This window comes from Corvus hawaiiensis, chromosome 9 (assembly GCF_020740725.1).
Source record: "Corvus hawaiiensis isolate bCorHaw1 chromosome 9, bCorHaw1.pri.cur, whole genome shotgun sequence".
Classification (NCBI taxonomy): Eukaryota; Metazoa; Chordata; class Aves; order Passeriformes; family Corvidae; genus Corvus; species Corvus hawaiiensis.
In genome coordinates, this window is record NC_063221.1 from 24,000,108 (window position 1) to 24,020,684 (window position 20,577).

Here is a 20,577-nt window from a genome sequence, read left to right on the forward strand (position 1 = left end):
CGTCACCGCCTGTCGGAAGCAGCTGCAGACTACGCGTCCCAGAAGGTTACTCGCCATTCCCGCCGTGCAGATAGGCGGGCGGCAGGCCGCAAGGCAGGCTGGGATTTGTAGTCCGCATGTGAGAGACTCGCCCGATGTGGTGATGCCGGAAGATAGAAAGCAGGAACTGCTGCACTGCCCCCCAGGAGAGGGTCTATATTCCTCGGGCAGGAGAGGAGCGTGTCGCTTCTCTGCCAGACTGACCGCGGCCCTCGGGCTGAGAGTGACCGGTTTCGGCGCGGATGGGTCCTTCCCCGGCCCGGCGGAACAGGATAGGTCGCGCCAGTTCCCGCTCAGACCGGTAGCGCTAAGCGCCGGGCGCCGTCGGAGCGCTTAAGGGGGCACCGGAAGCCGCCACAGCGAGCGTGTCCGGGCCGGTGGCAGAACCCGGCCAGTCCTGCCCGCTCTCTGGTGGGCAGAGTGGCCCCGCCTCCTCTGGAATATACATATATTCTAGTCTCCCCTCGCTCTCCTTGAGGCGAGTTTGGTTGCGTGGGGCCGCCTTTTTCTTCCGGTGCAGCAGGACCGGGAACTGCGGAGTCAAATCCAGGGCGAGCCGCCCGCCTTACCCGGTGAGTGTCGTACCTCGGCAGGGAGCTTACATGCAGCTTGGATGGGATGGCTTCTCCACTCCTTTTTAAATTAATGATCGCTTTTTCCGCGTGTGAGAAATTGCTCGTTTATAAGCTTTTTGCAGCCATTTATCCCTTGAAGAGGAGATGATCCATGAACGGGAAGCCATCACTTGTTCCCTGATACTCAGTTCTTTAACTAGAAATTGTTTTTGCAACAGTTAATACAGCTTTAGAACTTAGGTTCATAAAGCTGCCTGAAACTAAATATTCTGTAGTGGGCAAGTACCGATTGAATACATATGGAATACATATACATATATCTCTTTAAATATATACCTGTAAGACTCTTGCATTTCATAAGTGTAGACTGACTAAACTTTGAACATCAGACCAACTCAGCAATTCATCCGTTCAGACCTTCTCCTGAATTTTTCTGTTTTAGGGCATTGACAAAACAAATATGTTTCCTCTCATACGACGATGCTGCTTCAACACACCTTCCAAGGTAAGTAACTGAAGGCTTTTTTTGCTGATTTTATTTAAAAGTAAAATAGCAAAAGATAGGACTGCAGCTTTGAAAAATGGGTGGCTTCCAAGTTGGAGTTTTAGCACTTTTATCACTCAACTTTTCTAGAATAGTTCATTGTTTCTACAGCACCTTTAGGCAAAGCTATTTCTTTAATAAAATTAGATTTTATTGTCTCAAGATCTTTTTTCTTGATGGAGTAGTGAGGGGACAGTAGCTAGTTTCTGGGGTGACCTTATCCTGCTTCTATATGAAACTGTTTCATATTTGACTCTGAAAAGGTCTGATATATTTTAAAAGTGCCTAAAGAATGCATGTGTATGGGGAGGGATAGGTGGGCACTGAGTAAGCTTTGCTTATGCACTCTGGAGAGCCCAGTTGCTCTTCATCAGCTGCATAGGGTACCTTCATTAGTTCAGTTAAAACCACTTGAAAGTCAAGAGCAAGGACAGCTGTGGTGTGACCTGACCTGGAAAACCACTTGGTACAATACTCAGTACATAGTTTAGGTACCTGCAGATCTGTAAGCCTGCACTGTACAGGGTTCAGAACAAGTTTTGTGCTTGCAGCTGCAGAAGATGACTGATCCCAGACTGCTCCTCTATGGCAAGAATAAGACAACTTGGTCTTCCTTCGCCCTCCAGCTGCGGAGAGATGCGTGTCCTCTCTCAACATCTCTGAGCCTCAAACCAGCATCGGTTTACACAACCAAGCTCCAGGCTTTTCACACCTCTCTCCCCGTTTTCAAGAAGAAAACCCCTGCAGAACCTGAGGCAGAATCACAAAAAAGCCTGGAATCACTAAAGGATTCTCCCAAGCCAGCCCTTTACTTAAGCCTTGGGGGGCTAATTCCATTTGTGGCCGTGCCCCTGGCCATGGCCATCCAGGGGACCTACTGCCCAGAGCTGGCCTTTGCTCAGGTTGCCTACGGTGCTGCCACAGCATCTTTCCTAGGGGGAATGAGGTGGGGGTTTGCTCTCCCGGAAAACAGCCCAGCCAAGCCAGACTGGCTGAACCTGGCTAATGGCATAGTTCCTCCTCTGCTTGCCTGCCAAGCCTTGCTTTTCAAAGATATCACTCAGGGAGCAGTAATGCTTGTGCTGGCCTTAGGGATAACGCTGCATTACGACATTTCCCTTCTTCCTACTTACCCCAGGTGGTTTAAAGTACTGAGGGTAGTGGGAACGGTGGTGATGGGATTATCCCTGTTGGCCACTGTAGCACTGAAAGCTGTCCTAGAGGTGGAGCAAAGTGATGACAGAAAGATATGGCAGAACACAAATTAATAAATGAATAAGGAAAAGCTATTATCTGCCAATAAGGTACTTGTATGGAGTTCCAGGAGAAATAAAGACTGATTTGTGCTTATAAGTCGTATGATTGCAGGGATCAAGATGCTTATTCTTGAAGCAAAATGATGTTCCAACTGATTTTGAAGCTAGTTCAGGAGGGAAGGATTGTAAATAGCAATTACTTCCAAGGCAAGCATGAGTCTGTCCTTATCTGTAGAACAAAGAATTGCTCCTGAATGAGATGTTGCTGCTCTAGGAATTTAGAATGGAGATTCAAAATGACATGGGTATGAATTCCTCCATGCTGAACTATTAACTGTAAAGTGTGATCATGTTCTGAGGTGGAGAAAACAACAGTAACAAGGTGAAACAGTTCCAGTTTGGTGTTTAAAGAAGTAGCAGAGAATTATGCAAAAGCACATCCATACTCAGTTGCTGTGTTGTGGAACAAGACTTCTATTTCACTCCTATTTTCAGAGGAGGTACTGAAAATCATGGAATGGTTTGGGTTGGAAGGGACCTTAAAGATTGTCTCGTTCCAACCCCCTGCCATATGCAGGGACACCTTCCACTAGATCAGGTTGCTCAAAGCCCCATCCAGCCTGAACGCTTCCAGGGATGCTGTGGGAGGCAGTGCTCAGTGCGGTGTCAGGTAAGAAAGGAGTGCTGAGGTCTGTTTGCAGTGGCAAGCCAAGGTCAGCACTCACCTGAAATGTGTCATTCAGCTGCTGTGCTGGAGTGGGGAAAAGCTGAAGGGGGAGCTTTGTATCTTTGACAAGGTGCCACAGAAGACAGGTCAACTTCCTGCTCAGGCTTACTAAAATTAAAAAGAGTATTTGCACCACCTGTATGTAGGTTTTGCTTGGATTTAGGGCTGCCCAGCAAAGGAAGCTGCATGCAACATAGCCATAAAGATCTGCCATACTCCTAAATTAAAGGACTGTTAACTTCTGCTATGACACAAAGACTCATGTGCTGGCACTAAGGGATCAGATAATGGGACTGGAAGTAGCTTCTGTCTTCTCCCTCCTAAGAGTCCATGTATTTGGACAGGTACAAATGGCCTGAAGGCTGCAAACTCTCCATGATGGGCCTATTAGTGAAACCACTGCAGAAGCATATGCTCTTTGTACTTAATTCTTCCTAGCACATCATTTAGGGGAACAGTGGAAGATACAACCTAAGTCACATGGATTTTCTTTTCTAGTGTCAGCTACCTCAAGAGACCTATGAAATGGGATGTGGGCATATTTCTTGTAAGCTTTTTATCAGAAGTATTTAAGTACAATATGAGATGCGAGAAAAAAGCTGAAAATGACATCCACACTTGGTCTTAGGACCAGATAATCCTCGTAGTTCTATTAAAGCACTACTCTTCATTGTTGTTCTACACCAAATAAAGCACATATTGTCCCTTAAAATTTATTACTTGTTCATTCTGCAAAGAACAGATGTTTAAGAAACCTGCCTGTCCTGGAGATGGAACCATCTGGTATACTGCTGAAACAGCAGCTCTGGACACCAGCCTCTCCCTTTTGGAACCTATTAACCTCTAAACAATTATGGGTATCAATTGCTCTATGCTGAACTATGAAAATACCCTATTAAACAATATATTTCAGAGTTTTCTGAATATAAAGGAAATAAAATTGAGTTTGTAAATGAAAATTTTTTCTTCCTTCTTACTTAGACATGGCATCTTTTAAGACATGTCCAGAGTCCTGTCTTTGTCTTGATTAGTTTAAAGAGGTGCTGAGGATTAGAGACCATAATCAACTAGCTTTGAAATTTCAGTCAAACACAGCAGAACCAGTTACAAAAACTGGAAAAGGTAACTTCAGACAACTGCAGACTCCCTCAAGCTCCATTAAACCAGGAAGTTTACAGGTAGGGATCAGAAGTAAACTTGTAGTTCCCAAACGACTAAAATACAGCTAAGGTAGTGTTTCTCAAATGGTTCCATGAGGGATCCTGAAATGTGAAGTAGAAAGACTAAGAAATATTACCTGTAATTTCCTCCCACAGAGGGCTGAATAGAGCTGGCAAGGCAGCCAGACTCCCAAGAAGTCTGAGTGATTTTCCACTAAGAAGAGAAATACTTGAGTATTTTACTGCAGAAGCGTGTTACTTCCACCACTCAAACAGTCACAATTCATAACCAATCTTTCCCTAGTGTTCTACTGGGAAATATGATTTCCAATAAAAAGAAAAAATTACCTATTATATGAAAGTGGCAATACTATAGCTTACTTAGTTAGGAAAGCAACCTCTTCAAGAGCATTCCAGTCAGTTCTGAAAATGCATTTTATTACGAAAAACAGTTTAAACAAGCTTATACTTGAAAAAACCCAAACCATGAATTCAGACACAAATTCTTTGAAGTAAAAGCACATACAAGATTATAATAATCAGAGAAACTCTCCATCATCTAGCATGTTTTAGCCCAACCCTATGTCAGATTTTAGGACCTAGATTAAGGTACCTGCAACACTCAACTTGGAGGATTTATTCATGTATTAATTTGTTAATTTTACACAGGGGATATTGACCTAAACAGCATGAATGCTCCTTTGTCTACACAGTACCAGGCTTCCTGTTTTGTGACATTCCAGTTGTGGTTTTGTGTTCCAGAAAAACTGTTTATCAAAATTCAAGCAGCCTCACTTCAGACTCCATCCAAATCATCCACAGCTGTGCTGAAAATGCAAAAAGCAACTTCAAATATGTTAATTAAATGAATCTAGAAATAACTCCAAACTCCTGATAGTATTGTTCCACTAAGTGTATCCCAGCTAAATACAAACTCCTTAAGAGCACACTTGATATAATCACTTTAATGCTAAATGCAGCTAATTCTATCACAAAAAGTTCCATTGGCTCAAATTTGGATGAGGCAGGATACGAGATGTAGTGAAGGTAAAGGAGTGTGCCTTGTAGAACAGCAAATATTCAATGCCAGGTCTCAGCACGTGTCACATAGGGTAAAAACACATTTGACTATAGGGAAAAAAAATATGGGGGCAAAAGCCTTTCCCTGTGCTTTTAAACTAAGAGCAGTCCTAAACAGAACAGCCAGTCTAATGAATAGCATTTGCATTTAAAATTCACCAGAGCTTACACAAAAAGGAGCTCTACTGGCATCATTGACACCACCGAGAAGAAAAGCCAGTGCTGAAGGGGAATAGCATTATTAGAAATGTGAGGACAACCTTCCAGAATAGGAAATTCTCATCCACTCACCATTCAAATTTGTGGAGTGGCCAGAAAATAAAGATCCAATCGATATTCAATGCCCACCATGTCCAGCAACAGAAAAGAGGCTCAAATGCATCAAGGTCATAAGTAGAGTCACCAAGTCTTTCCTGTCTGTTATCTTCTCTTCCTTGTTTTCTGGCAGAAAAAGAACTAATGCCCTCCTGATCTTACCTACAGGTAACTCCTTGCTGTCGACAGTAACCCACTTCCACATTGCAAGTCTGGCTAAAGTGCCAGCTGAGTAACAACCTGATTAATGTCTCTAATGTGTTGGAATTATTACTTCAGATTTTTACAGGGCAAATTCACCATTTATTTCAGTGAGCTTAATCCAGTTATAAGAGGCATTCCTACTCTTAACAGAATACTTCCTGAGACAGACACTGGATAAGCCAATTTACTTTGAAGGGCTTTTCCTTTTGCTCAGGAAAATCCCTCTGATCTAATTCTCCACTGAAGCTCCTGTGTTAAAAGAGGTTTCTGGTCAATGAAACAGGAAATCTGAGGAGATATATTCACTCATTCCTTGAATGAGTTTTCTTCTTTGTGTTTTACAGCACAGCTACGCCTCCTTCGCAGCGGCTGGTTATCATGTTGGCAATTTCAGTCCAGCTGTCCATGTGAGGGTTATAAACTTCAACAGAGTCAGAGGTTACTGGAGCAGCAAAATCAGGACTGGGAGCTCGGCCTCCCGAAGCATAGAGAAGTCCATTCACAGCCACAACACAGACACCAGCTCTTGGGATTTTCATCGATGCAACTTCAACCCACTTTTCCTAATAAGAAGGTGAAAGATCAAGAAATAGTTTTAGGGCAAGCCCTGATTCTGATAAAGTAACTTTTAAAGCTTAAAGACTGAAACATATACAAAGAACACTATGTATACACTTCACAGGTTTCAACGTGGTATGTGTACAGTATCAAGAGGATTATCAAGCCAGGAATGACAACACTTTCACAAGGGGTACAAATTGTGTTAGTAACTAAAGAGCAGATCCCATACTGTTGGCACACAACACCCCTCCCTTTCTTCAGTCACTGCAAGATGCAGTCAGTCTCCAAAATAAAGCATAGTACAGTTTGATGCGGGGGAAACAGGAAAACTAGATTCAAATTGAAAAGCAAAACAGATGGCACATGGGATTATGTTCCACTTTTAAGAGTAGATACTCTTCCAAAGAGCATCATAGAAACATGAGCAATAACAGTCTGGAATAATTTTTTATCTTATTCTAGTCATGCTGAAACACCACAACATTTTGATGCAGAAGAAGATCCTCAAATTTTGCAATAAAAGGTAACTCTTACCTTTACAGTGAGTTTTTCTTTCTATTCAGATTATTGAGCTTTCTGTTGCAGCAGGGGAATCTATCCTCTCCTCTTAACCCTAAGAAGTATTTACCAAACTACAGTATATCTGTGCATGGTTAAACCATGACAGCTACTTAGGACAGACCCTGAGATCACCAAAGCTTTGTTTCACTCAAGATCACCAGCCAGTAGTGAAAAGGAAATGACATTTAGGAAGGGACTCTACCATACCTCTTCGAATGAGTATCTTTCTACACTAGCAAGTGCATCCTGAGATTCATTCCAGCCTCCCACAGCATAGATACAATCATTGAGAGCAGCTACACCAAGATAGGCTCTTCGGGTGCCCATTGGAGCGAGCTCAGACCAACGTTTAGAGATGGGGTCGTAGACTTCAACAGAACGCAGCTCTACTCCTTCACTGCTGATACCACCAACGACATAAATCAAACCTGCCAAAACAGAGTTTCTCCTCTTTTAGGCTTCATAGTACAAAGACAGAAAACTACTGTCACAACATAAGTTTCAGCCTGACATTAAGATGGTTAAAGAATGACAGAAAATCCTCCTTTTGCTCAGTAGTAGAATACATAAAGCTTTTGCATGAGCAGCTTGAGGCTCGAGCACTAGAAGCTCTGAGGAAAGCAAAAATTAATTAAGTGCAGGGGAAGGAATTCAGAAGGTTGCAAATGCTGACCTGATCAGGATCAAATACTTAGTAAGCACACGTATTGATCAAGTCTTTAGACATGTCTGTCTTAAAATAACCTGTGGCAAGCCTTCAGATTGTCACAAAGAAAAATATGCAAACTCAAATATGGAAGATAAATAAAAGCAGTATCAGGAAGAACAACCAACTGTTAAAAGACTAGCTGCATAACCATACTGGCAGCCATGTAAAAACTTTTCATGACATAAAAGGCAGAAGACAAGAGAGAACTTTATAGTCTTTGAATTCTGCAGAATCAAAAATAGAGTACTAGAACAACAAACAAGCAAGGCACAAGCATGTGTGACTGACAGCTCAGTACAAGACAAAGGTAAGAATTCATGACTGAGACCTAAAGCTTCAAAATCCAATGGCTGTTGCAACTATTTATGGATATAAACTTGACAATATTCACCTTGCATTTCACAACACCCAAAGCAGTAACGGGGCTTAGCCATGCTTCCCACCACATCCCAACTATTTTCTTCAGGATCAAATCTTTCAATTGTGTTGCCAATCTCTGCTCCAATCCAGCCTCCTGCAAGTAACGGCAAACACAGGAAGGAATTTAATGGCACGAAGTTGCGTGTTAGCTGTATTTTTAGACATACAGAGCACTGTTCCAGGACAAATTCTGAAATCAGCATGCAGTCAGTCTACAATGGAAATAACTAAACAATATAGTTTATTTATATAGTTATAATGATTAGTTATCGTTATAACTAATCCACAGAGATTTATGTATATATGTTAATACCTATATATGTATATATGTATTATATGTTAATAAGTACATATGTTAATACTTATGGACTTCTTTTCAAAACTTAAGTTTGCAAATTTGCATCACCAAGATGTAATATAAGATCAAATCCATTTTCAAGTTCTATGAATTAACATCTTCACCTAGAAAAACCCCACAACTTACCCAAAGCATAGATAGCACCATAGCATGTACACACTCCCAGTGCACAACGGGGATGGTTCATGGAAGCCACTGTTGTCCACTGCTTAGTAACAGGATCATAACATTCAGTACAGTCAAAAATCATTGAGTTGTCCTCACCTACATAATAAGAGCAAGAAGAAGGGAAATGCAATGTTTTGCACTGCAGATAGGGCAACATTCTTCAACTTCTTCCAGGACAGGTAACATTTCAATACAAGATTTATCTTTTAGCTAAATGGCCAACGTAGCAAAAGCTTCATTTACACCCAGAACTGAATCATCACTAGGAACCTCTTTCATCAATAGTTCCCTGAAAAGTTACTGAAAACATCGGAGAGGTAAACAACCACAGTGCTTCACATTTTACTCTGCAGCACAACTGACTGGGTTTTCAAGACCAAAGAATGAGCTCTGTGGTGACAAAAACAGTCTACATATGCATTCTTTCATGATGGGCTGGTAGAGCTGCTCATCATATCCTTGTGCAAACATACATAATAAGCCTTTACAGGTAGACAAACCACAAGTGGTCTGTCCTGTGCTACTGCCTTTTACGCTCTGGGCTTCTGCTAGACTACAAGTGAGAAAAGGAATTCCATTAGTGGTGGTACACAAAGCCCACAGAATAGCCAACATCTCTGAGTATGTCTGCACACATCCATATGGTAACCTGTGAGTAGCTACAGCATGAGGGAAGAGCAGCTTAGTAAAAACTGGCGAGCACAGGAGCCCTAACAGGCATTCACAGAGCAGTGACAGTAGAGAACCAAGGAACACCAATTCCTTTGTTATTACACCTAAAAGTTGTATTATCCTCAGAACCACTTACAAGAAGAATAATTTTGAAAGTCTCCATGCATGAGTTCTCTAGTATTCATGTAAGAAAGCAAGCATATTTCAGCTGTTACCTCCTATGGCATAGACCATTCCTCCCACCACAGCCACCCCCAGCCCGCTCCGGGCCTGGTGGAGAGAGGACACTGTGGTCCAGTAGTGGCTGAAGGTGTCAAAACGCTCCACACAGCTGAGGGCTCTGCTGTCACTCCAGCGTCCTCCTTGCAGTCGGGTGTACCCACCTGGAAAGTAAGTGGAAAGGCCAAGTAAGAGCTTCCTGTTCATCCTCATGCTCCTATATCTAAACCATTAAAAAATTTATAGTAACAGCCATTAGCCGCTTTTAGTGGGAATTGGATTTTTCCACGTAGCTTCGTTTCTCCAGCATACAAGGAAGAATGGTTGCCTTGAGGGTCATGGAAATTGTGCTGAGCCGATGGCACAACACTACAAACATTAGAATTCATGTTTTCAGTAAAATACAGAGACTAGCCAACAGCCTTTGCTCTCTATGCCGGTGCTACTTCCCACAGGGTGAAACAAACGTGCTCCCTTCCAACATAAAGCTGCAGCTTTGCTGAAAACTTACAATTGCGAGTATCCCATCATATGAACCAAAGTATCCTGCACAGAGAAAACTTCAGCCATCAGAACAAAACGTGCAGTGAATTTGCATACACCATTCCAGCGGTGAATCCTGGGTAAATCCTCTGCTGATTTGCAGCTTTCCACCCAAGGCAAATAATTTTTAAACAGCAAATCTGGGCTTTGAATGCCATGTCACAATGACAAGAAATGTGAATGCTGGACTCCTGTGCAATTCTAATCAAAGCAGCTAACATGGTAACTTAGCCATGATGAAACATTTTACTATCTTTACATATTTTGATTTTTAAAAAATCCTCAAGTATCTCCTTCAGTACTGCATTGTGAGATACTACTTCATTTGTTTTATAAGGTTCAAACAGCCACGTTCTAACCTACTGCATAAAGGTACTTCCTGGCTTTCCTCCGGGGACGACCTTTAGAAGCCTGCAGAAAACTGCTGACCTTGTTCTCTTTGGGAGATTTAGAGACTTCACAATATTCTTTCAACAGAGTTTGCAGGGCCACCCGAAGACTGAAATCTGGAATACCTTGAAGAGTAACATAAACAGAATAAGAATAAAATAAGCAGAATTTAAAAAAAAAGCACAGTGAAAAGCAACAAACTAAACAATTCAGTTGTAGAAAAATTACTAGCTTCTCCTAAAACAGCAGACAAATCAAGGTTGCCTACTTTTATAAGGCTTTTCAAAAGCATGTGTTTAAGCTGTGCTTATTTTTTTAAAAACAGAGCTTGTTTGCTGTATTTTCACTCATGCTATTAATGTAAAAAATAGTCCATCAAAGCCCAGTAACTCTGAACAACGCATGGTTTGCTCACATACATGCACCTGATATTCCTTCTTTCACTTACTTTCTATGTATTTTAACAGCCTTTGTGCTGGTAGTAGAGGGAATCGAACCGGCTCCAGTACTTCTACGACGTATTTCTTTCTTTTCCCCACATCCTTCAGAATCCATTGCATCGCTGCTGTGAAAACCTGGTACTCGTCCTCGATGCTCAGGTCCTCGCTCCGCAGGATCTTCACGAGCTGCTCCTTGGTGAGCGCCAGGAACTCCTCCCCGCTCTGTACCTCCAGGAAGTGCGCGTGGATGTAGCTCTCGGTGAACTCCATCAGGTCGTGACAGGCGATCTGCTCGGAGAACTGGAAGAGGCCGATGCAGTTCAGCGGGTCGATCTGGCCCTTGAGGAACTCGCAGCAGAGCTCCACCACCTCGGTGAGCTGCAGCATGTCCGCGGCGACGATGAGCTCCTGGACGTTGTGCTCCGCGATGCTCACCACCCCTGCGGGCACCAAACCACAGCGGGGCCCCGCTCCAGCCTGCGGCCGCCGGGCACCCGCCCCTCGCCCCCCCGCCAGCCCTCACCTGTGTAGATGAAGTCGAGCAGCGTGTGGAAGGTGTCCGCCTCCACGCCCGCGATCCGCACCACGTCCCGCCCGGACTCCTTCATGCCGCCCGCGAACAGCGCCGCGAAGTAGGGGCTGCTGGCCGCCAGCACCAAGCGGTGCACGGAGAACGCCTCCGGGCCCACCTCCAGCCGCACGTCGCAGAAGCTGTGCCCGGCGCGCAGCCGGTTGATCTGGGCTAGGAGCAGGCGGGCGTGCCGCTCGGAGCTGGAGATGGAGCCAGAGCCGCCCTTGCCCGTCCCGGCACTCGCCGCCATCGCTGCTGCGGCACCGGCACCCCCGGCGCCGGCCTCGCGCCGCGCACGCGCCCCTCTCCTCCCGCCCGGGCGCGTGCGCGGGGGGGCGCGCTCCCCGCTGAGGCGGCTCTGGATGGACGGGGCGGGCACCGTGAGGGGGAGTGCTGGGGGCTCTGTGTGGCCGCAGGGCTCCACCAACTCTGCGCTCCGTGTGTGCTGAGGGCTCCGTGTGTGCTGCGGGCTCCGTGTGTGCTGAGGGCTGCCCTCAAGCCGGCACTGGTTCTGGTGCCTCTGTCCGTTGCTTTGTCTATGAGCCTGCCTGGGCACCTGGCCCCACGAGGCCCCTCAAAATCATGGAATCATCAAGGTTGGAAGAGACCTTTAAGGTTAATCATTGCAACGGTCTACCCAGCACTGCCCCTGTAACCCCTAAACTGCTAAACCACATCACCCAGTGCCAGATCCAAATGCCTCTTAAACATCTCCACGGGTGGTGTTTCCACCACTTCCTTAGACAACCTGTTCCAATACCTGACCACCTGAACAGTGAAAATTTTTTCCTAACATCTAATCTGAATCTCACCTGTCTTAGCTTAAGGCCATTTCCTCTGGTCCTCTCACTGCAGGCACAGTAAAAGAGACTGACCCCCACCTCACTGTAACCTCCTTCCAGGGAGTTGTAGAGAGTGATGAAGTCCTGCCTCAGCATCCTTCAGACTGAACAAACCCTGCTGCCTCAGCTGCTTGTCGTAACATGTTTTCTAGCCTTGTTGCCTTCGCTGGGCATGCTCCAGCACCTCAATGTCCATTTTAAAGTGAGGAGTCCCTGTGCACCCCTACAGACATCTCTGGCTACTCTGGGCTTGCTTCCTGCTCTGCAAAGAGCTTGTCTGTGGTTAAAACTGGTCCCCCAATAGGTTATTCACTTACTGCCTTCACAATCTCTGTCCCTCAGTCCTAGCCATGCTCTTGCAAACTGGGTCCCTGTCGACCTCCATCTGTGCTTGTGCAAAACGTGGCTATGTTGGGGAGAAATTGCAGCAGCCACCAGCCCAGGGAACCCCAGAGATGGGAGGCAGGGACACTGCCTGTCCTTAGCTCAGGACTGTTGCACCAGACCTGTGCTGACAGGGGATAAGTGTCTCACACTGAGGTAAACACACATGATCACTGGGTCTGGCAGAGCTGACACTGATTCTGAGAGAAAAGCATCCCTCCTGAGTTTTCCACAACTGTTCCAGGACCAGGACAGGCAGATCCAGTCCAGCACCCCCTTTGTCCATAGTGTCATGCCATGTTTGGGCCTTCCTCTTCATTTCAGCACAGATGTTTCATCAGTGTCCCGTAGCAGCACCATGTGGGTCACTGGGGTCAGCACTGATCCTGAGGCAGAGTGTGCTTCCATCTTAGTCTGTGTAATTCCCTGAGTCACTGCATGCCTGAGCATTGATGGGGGATGAGCTACACATACTGAGTTAAATGCACGCAGTCACCGGGTACAGCAGAGCTGGCACTAATTCTGAGAGAAAAACATCCCTCCAGAGTTTTCCACAACTGTTCCAGGAGCACAACATCCAGCCAGAGCAAAAAGCGATCAGAGAGCCACTTGGAATGCTTCCATATCTATTTACTGTGAGACTGGAAAAGAAAAACATGTCTGCTCACAGTTACAATGGTCATGGCCCCTCAGGCTTTTCTCATGATTCTGCATTTCATTGTAATAACTTTTAAATGTACTTCTGGAAAGAATCTGAACCATGATGCCCTCTGGGGGCTGTTGGTTTCTCTGTTCATCAGCACTACATTCTAATTACATTTCAAGATGGTCTTAAAAAAATACCCATAGAAAGCATAGATCTAGAGAGAAGGTTTCTGCAAGCACACACAGTTGCATGCATGCTGATATAACTCCATAAATTTCAAGCTTGGCTAAGAAATGCGTTGAGATTTTTCTTTCTTTGATGCATCAGTAAAAGAAACCAGACCCCTCTCGTGCTGACATTTTATTCATCGGAAGTGGCCTGTGAGTAAAAGGCTTAGAATTCTCCTAAATGCCAGTGGCTCGCTAGCTGGCTGATGTCAGCTGTTAGACTCTTGGCCAGCACTGGGACTTCACACCATAGGGCCAAATTTACGGACACAAAACAGTGTTGCTGAGAGCAAGCTAATTTTGCCCCAAAGGCCGGTACTGTGCTGTGTTCATGGTTCTGCCCCCAGCAAAGGGCACCACTTCAGTGGGTGTCTTCTGTGGCCACGCAGGAGCTGTACAGGATGGAGCCAATGCTCCCATATACTGTTGTGAATCTCCCAAAACATGCTGCAAGTACCTTTGACAGTGTGAAATTGCACTGTGTAATGAGGAGGCCTCTTGATTAACCAACACCAAGAATGACAGTCACTCCAGTGAAGGAATTAAAAATGTCTTCAATTTTAACATGATAGACTTGTAAAAATGTATTTGCCAATAAGCCAGCTAAATGCTGACTGTCATACAGGACAGGTGACAAAAAAAGCCATGCCCTGTGCTCCTCAACATGTCCTGCTGCCCATACCTGCACAGAAGTGCTGCTGCCACCCTGCCAAAACAGTGAGAAGATTCTCACAAAAACCTCTTCATGCTTTTTCTTGAAAACCCCCTGTCCTATAGAGTTCCCTTGGCTGCTCAGATTTCCCTGGCTGAAAGGTTCTCAGGAAAACCTTTCCTGATGCGTGGATGATGTTCTGCGGAGCCGAGGGAGCTGTCTGTGCTGCTTTTCCCGAATCCTGCAGGTGCCGCTGTTACCGCAGGGAGATGTGTTGGAACGTTAAAAAAACCGGGACTGCAGAGGTGACGTATTGGAACAAAATCGGGAGGCTGAAAGGTGTTGCATGTGCGGGAGCTGAACCTCTCCTCTCTTAGAGTATGATTTGTTTGTATTTTTTTCCCCCTGAACTCGATACAGATGGAGAACTCTTAGTCTTAAAAAACGAAACAAAACAAAACAAAACAAAACAAAACAAAACAAAACAAAACACCCACCCCGAAACCTAAAAAGAGAAATAATTGATCTGAATGTGCAGTTTTGCCTGACTACTTCTTGTCAGCATCTGTCCATCACACCTGCAGTTTTGGTGGTCATTTTGACTTAAAACCCCTTACCACACTTGGCTGCTAAAATTCTCTATTGCAGAGCAGACATGAAACCCAGGCCTTGACTATTTGCAGGTACATCAAATCCCATGGGATGTTTTGTGATAGGGAGCCACTTTCCATGGTAACCAGAATGTGCCAGGTCTAATTCCTCCCCCAGTTTAGTGTGTATGAAATCTTCACTTCGTGTCTCAGACTGTATCTCTGCACTTTGCCCTCTGTGCTAAGACATCTGCTATAACCTTTCGATGGTACAGACAGTTGTCATTTTTGTTACTAATTACCCGCTGTAGTTGCTACTTGTATTGTAATGCACTGGATTTATCAGAGGAGAGGTGTTGTACAGCCTCTCCAAAATGGAAAGGAGCTTACTTTGTGTTTTGGTGTGCAGGTCACAAAATCTTCATAGGATACTACCATTTTTGCTCCACTTCCCTAAGTTCCACAAGGATTTGAACTCAAACTTCTCCCAGGGAAGCCAAAATTGCAAAAGTGCAGAGGTACCAAGAGTTCTTTAGGAGTAGAAGCATCTGTAATGCACTAAGCTACATCTCTTACACTTCCAAGACACCTTGTTTCTGTTAAGGTCTAGGTTTTTCCCAGATGTCCCATTTACTCTGGATGCCACTGCATGCCCAAAAGCAATGATGCAGATCAGCTGTCGGTGGATGCACAGTTGGTGGAGTGTTGTTGTGCAGCCCCTCGAAGGGGTAAGACAAGGCAGGCTGCTGGACTTCACACTCAGCCTGGAGGAGAGAAGAGCTCCCTGGGTACTTGTAAGGTATTTCTCAAAGACAGCATAGGTTTACCCCTTTATCACCCCAATGATAATCACAACTGCTTATCGTGTTTGTCTACTCAGTCAAAAGCCTCTAATGAGCTACAGACACTGTATTCTAATTAGATACCTGCATAAACCTGTTGTCAGCTTATGCTTTCACGTGGTACATAAGCTTCAGTGGATAAAGAAGCTTCCCTTCAGGGTCTGAATGTTTCCTGTCTCAGTGGGTTGAGCTTCACAGGGAGATAACACATTTTCCAGAGAACAGGTTTGGGCCAGGCCCAAGAGCTATTACCTTCATTCCTGTGAGGGTTAATGAATCTTGATGAATATGTGTGTATGTGTGTGTAGGGTAGAGATCTGAACTGGAACTGACCCAAACACAGGGAGCAAGAGGGGTCCCCAAAGACAGTCTTTCTGCACAGGCAGCCCCACAATACAGGGCTTGTGTGAAAACATTTAAGTTTTCTCACTACCAGCGATGTGGTGATGGTCCATTTCTCAGCTGAACTGTTAATGGCTTGGGAAATTGTAAAGCTCAGGGCTGTGCCATCGTGAATGTCCTCTTCCTCTTCCTCTTGTCTTTCTCTTCTCTCATCTTTAGAAGCCTTCATGAACTTTTTTGTCTGTTTCAAAATTTGTAATTAAGTATTTTTACTATTTTCACTGTAATATGGCTTGAGGTAAAGGTGGCATTAAGGAAACAGCCTGGTATCAGGGTTGTCAGTCCAGGCAGGTTTAGCACTCATCAAGTGGGGATTGAGAAACTCGGTCCTGAGTATTCACATCCCACCAAAGGTGCTGTGGCACAGGCTGTGCTGGCATCCAGCTGAGGGGGGTGTTGCCCTCCAGTGACCAGCCATGCCCTGGGGAGCCATTTGTCAGGCAGCAAAAGTGGGGAACACATCTGAGCCACAGGAGCCTTCAGAGGGAATGTGACATTTCCAGTGAGAAATGCACAGATACTGGCTTGTGATTTCAGGAGCACTGGCAATATTTCACTACTGTGTGCTCCAGGCTTCACCTTCACAATAGCATTGGGGGGAAAGGGGATTGGTGTGTGATAAAAAATAATAAAACAAGGAAAAAACCCTTTTTCAGTCTTAAAGTATGCCCTAGCAATGAAAGGATTGTGTCACCTGACCTACTTGTGTGGAGAGATTTGTGTTCTGGGTACACTTACCTAGCAGGAAGTTTGGAGGAATTCCAGCGAAACAGGGAATGTTGTGCAACATGCACGGCTACAGTTCCCCACCACTTAGAAGACTCCTGTGTTTAAGCCATAGATCTGGAGCAATTCCAGGCTATTTGATATAAAATAAACATCCTGGATGCAGTGTGTCAGATACTAGCATAATATTGTTTTAGTCTTTCTCATTTCTCCCGTGGGAATAATCATTCCATGAAGAAGGAAAGTGATCTAATGAGAGAATTAACTCAAGAGCTTGAACATTGAATTAGTCACAGCTGTCTGAGAGGGGAACCAAGGCGAGCTCCACAGAGACTTCACTGCATTTCCAAGGAAGGAAGCCAAAAGAATACTGGGACTTGGATAGCAGTTGGTGATCAAAACAGAGGCAGGAGAGATATGCTTTTAGTAGAGAGACTTTCCTGCCTCATTTCTCTCTGAAGATAAATCTCAGTAGTAGGGAATTGCTGCAACTTTGTCTTGGAGATGTTGAAAGCTGCCAGATTGTTGAGGTCTGATCCTAACTGTGTCCTCACACTTATTTGAAGCAGATGATTGATTTCATAGCTTGGGTCTTTTTTCACTGTAGTACAGAGCTGACCTGCAGCTTCACACTGAATTAGATCTGCTCTCTAAGGTGACTGTATCAAAGGTGCAGGTCTTTTTTTGCCAAAAGGAAAAATGGGCTGTACTTGAGAATTATCAGTCTTCAGGCATGGGGGAATTCAGTCTTGCCATTAGTAAAGTTTGGCAATGTTTCAAACTGTAATCCAAACCCTAATGATTTTTGGACTCTGTATTTAACTCTTCTTGTCTAAATCTCAGTGTTTCCTTGGATAATAAAGCAGAGCAAACACACAACAGACATGAGCTGTCTGGAGCATGCGGCATTTTTTTAAGTAACTCCAAGTTATGCAAACCTTTGGAACAGAAAAAAAGGAAAGAAAAGGTGCATAAATTCAGCTAATTTCATTCCTTTAAAATTATATAGTCACTAGATATATACCAGGAGCATGTTTGTTCTCCTAGAACAGACTGCACTTGTGTTGACAGAGCTTGTGATCTGATTTCATTGGGAAAATGGATAGAGTTAAACTCTGCCTGATACCCACCACATTCCACAGGCTGTGTGATGCAGTGGGGTCATTCCAGAAGCAGCGCCTCAGTGGAATGTGAGATACGTCACCAACCCTGAGTAACTGTTAGTAGGATGTCTGTAACTCCTGCATCTGCTGGCTTGGTGAGTCAGGACTTCCAGGGCTCTGCATTCACTGAGACCTTAAAAGATTAAAACTTCTTCCACAGTGTAACATTTCAGCTGTAAATGGCATAGGTTGCTACTATGCATTCCAACTCCTTGGCTGCTCTGCTGTTGCTTTGTCATGTATTTCCCTGGATGATTGTTTCCAATGATTTACCTTTCCTCAGTGAAAGCATTTTTCGTCTCCCTTTTTAGAATTTCACCTTTGGAGGCTTGATCTAGTTCTTCGGATAGAAAGATCATTTTTATTCTAATCTTGTCCTTCAAAGTGCTTGCAAAATCTCTACTTTATTGATTAGGGAAACATAAGTGTTGGCTGGATCAGAGCAGACCCTTTGGGATTACTAACAGAAGATCTGTCTAACAAGAACATACTCATAGTAATCTTTTAATATATTTTTAAACAAGTATTACAGTGATTTCATTTGCACTTTGGTTGTCTCCAATTGATTATCAGAATATTGTATCAAATGTTATCAAAATCTTAAAGAGACTGATCTAATCTACAGATTTCCCTTTCTCTTCAGGCTGTTTGTCTCTCAGCAAGGCAAATTAGTCTGTTTGATATTATTTGTCTTATATAGTGCAACAATTATTATTTGTGTAATTTTATTATCCTTCAAGGTCCATGGAAATGCATTGTTTAATAATTTGTTTTGGTTTTTGGATGCTCAGGTTTTTTGCACTATTTTATTCCATAAAAGACTGGAGCATCAGACTCAATGATCTTAAAGGTCTTTCCAAACCTGAACAAATCTGTGATTCTATAATTTTTGCATAATACCTTTTGTATAATAATTTAACATAATTTTTTCCCAAGGATCATCTTACAAAGTGCAGTTCCATGTGCAATGTGAAAAAAGACTCTGCAATGAACTTGTCTGTGCTAGTCCTAGTTCTGTGATACTTGCAGTGATCAGATAAGTCTCTTTTTGACTGACACAGTTTGCTTCTCACTACTTATTTTCCTCTCAGGTGTATTTTGAAGATTAATGAATATTTATAAAATGTTTTGAGTGAAACCTGCACATGAAAAATGCAACAGAAGTTGAAAATGTCATAATTACTGATGTTTATTATTTTTTAAAAAGGAAGACTATATGGCAATCAATATCCATGGAGAATTATGAACTATAAAAATAGAGTGAGAACTCTGAAGGTACTACAGGAAATTGTGGCCTGAGGAAGAAAGCCTTGCAATGGCACAAGGAACAGTGGACAAGTTTTGTTAATAATGCTTAGTGTTGAAATATATGCCGGATGAAGCATTTGTATTACCGAAGTATGATGGAATCCTTTTCAGTCTGCAAGTAATTAAGGATGAGGTTCATCATCATCATAAGTAATATTTATAATTTTAAAGCAGTAGGCTAAGGTAATGTATACTAAAGAACTCTAACAGAACGCTCATGAGAGATCTCATTTGTAAGAAATCCTGGCATGTCAGTGAAATTTCAGGAGACTCACAGTATTCTGCCAATGTTTAAAGAAAGAAAATTAAATAAACAGAGCAATCAGGATGACCCATCATAGCTGGTTAACATGACACCAGACCCAAGCAGCACAGTACAAAAGCTGATTCTTAGCCAGGTCATAAATAAGTCAATAATTGGCAATAATTCTTATTTTTATCAAAATTGTTTTGTTGATAAGTCCAGTTTAATTTATTGATAAGGGTTTTAAATCTGTTTCCTCAGATTGGTATAGGAACATGTTTCCCAACCCATTTCACAAAGCATTTGACTACCATTGTGACATTTTAATAAAGATCCTAGTCAGGTCTAGTGTCACTAAATACTGAGGCATTTCAGTGGTCTGGGCCAGTGTGGCTGCAGAGGTGGGACATGTACTTTTGGGCTGTAATGCATAGAGGCACCTACCCAATCAGAGCAGCATTAGCTGGGGATGTCTTGCAGCCACCAGTAACCTGGATCTTTCTTTTCCCTGGTTACCTTCACAGTGTATTGCTGTGATCTGTTTTTCAGCCATTTGTGTTATTTTTTACTTTGCTTTACCTGAGTTATCCTAGTCTTTCTGTACATTTAAAATACCCACTGATAGCATTTCTGAGTGTCACTAAGGTTGTTTAGGGTGTACATTACTGTGTATATAAAGCAACTAGACAGAGCAAACAGTGGCTTAAGAAGATTGGCATATTCATGTGAAGTTTTTGTAACACAAGTGAGTGCAAAGCAATGAGCATGAGAGCTAACATCACTGTTCACACCTCGGGGACCAGGGAGCTGTAGTGTGGAAAACTGTCCCATAGGGACAACTGAGAATTTCTTGAATTTTTGTCCTAGAAAAGAGATGACCTAGAGGAAATATGGTAGCTCAGCAAAATTATTTGGGTCACAGAAGAGTTAAATGGTTTGCTTAGGGTACATCATGAGTCAGTGGGAAAATTATGAATAGGAGTGAAATGGTCTTCATCCTTTATCTTGCTATAGGACTCAATGCTCTTCAAAAGCTTGC

At 43.6% G+C, this 20,577-nt stretch overlaps 2 protein-coding genes across 2 annotated transcripts; one reads left to right on the forward strand and one right to left on the reverse strand.

Moving 5' to 3' along the window:
* The first annotated feature begins 120 nt into the window (after nt 1-120).
* TMEM69 (transmembrane protein 69) lies at nt 121-2,511 on the forward strand. The gene is made up of 3 exons (XM_048313659.1): nt 121-611; nt 1,057-1,119; nt 1,710-2,511. Exons 2-3 carry the CDS (start codon nt 1,075-1,077, stop codon nt 2,424-2,426), a joined length of 762 nt encoding a protein of 253 aa, XP_048169616.1. The 5' UTR covers nt 121-611; nt 1,057-1,074; the 3' UTR covers nt 2,427-2,511.
* Nucleotides 2,512-4,718: 2,207 nt separating this feature from the next.
* On the reverse strand, nt 4,719-11,802 carry LOC125330497 (intracisternal A particle-promoted polypeptide). Its single transcript, XM_048313657.1, has 8 exons — nt 11,465-11,802; nt 10,950-11,381; nt 10,471-10,626; nt 9,565-9,732; nt 8,636-8,773; nt 8,123-8,245; nt 7,230-7,450; nt 4,719-6,463 (listed from the first exon to the last, which is right to left on the reverse strand). Exons 1-8 carry the CDS (start codon nt 11,760-11,762, stop codon nt 6,239-6,241), a joined length of 1,761 nt encoding a protein of 586 aa, XP_048169614.1. The 5' UTR covers nt 11,763-11,802; the 3' UTR covers nt 4,719-6,238.
* Nucleotides 11,803-20,577: the final 8,775 nt, after the last annotated feature.

Coding starts and splice junctions, on each gene's coding strand:
- LOC125330497 (XM_048313657.1), bottom strand. CDS start 11,762: ATGGCGGCGAGTGCCGGGACGGGCAAGGGCGGCTCTGGCTCCATCTCC. Junction 11,382..11,464: donor GCTCGACTTCATCTACACAG/GTGAGGGCTGGC, acceptor TGGTGCCCGCAG/GGGTGGTGAGCATCGCGGAG. Junction 9,733..10,470: donor GAAGTACCTTTATGCAGTAG/GTTAGAACGTGG, acceptor CTTACTTTCCAG/GTGGGTACACCCGACTGCAA.
- TMEM69 (XM_048313659.1), top strand. CDS start 1,075: ATGTTTCCTCTCATACGACGATGCTGCTTCAACACACCTTCCAAG. Junction 1,120..1,709: donor GCTTCAACACACCTTCCAAG/GTAAGTAACTGA, acceptor TTGTGCTTGCAG/CTGCAGAAGATGACTGATCC.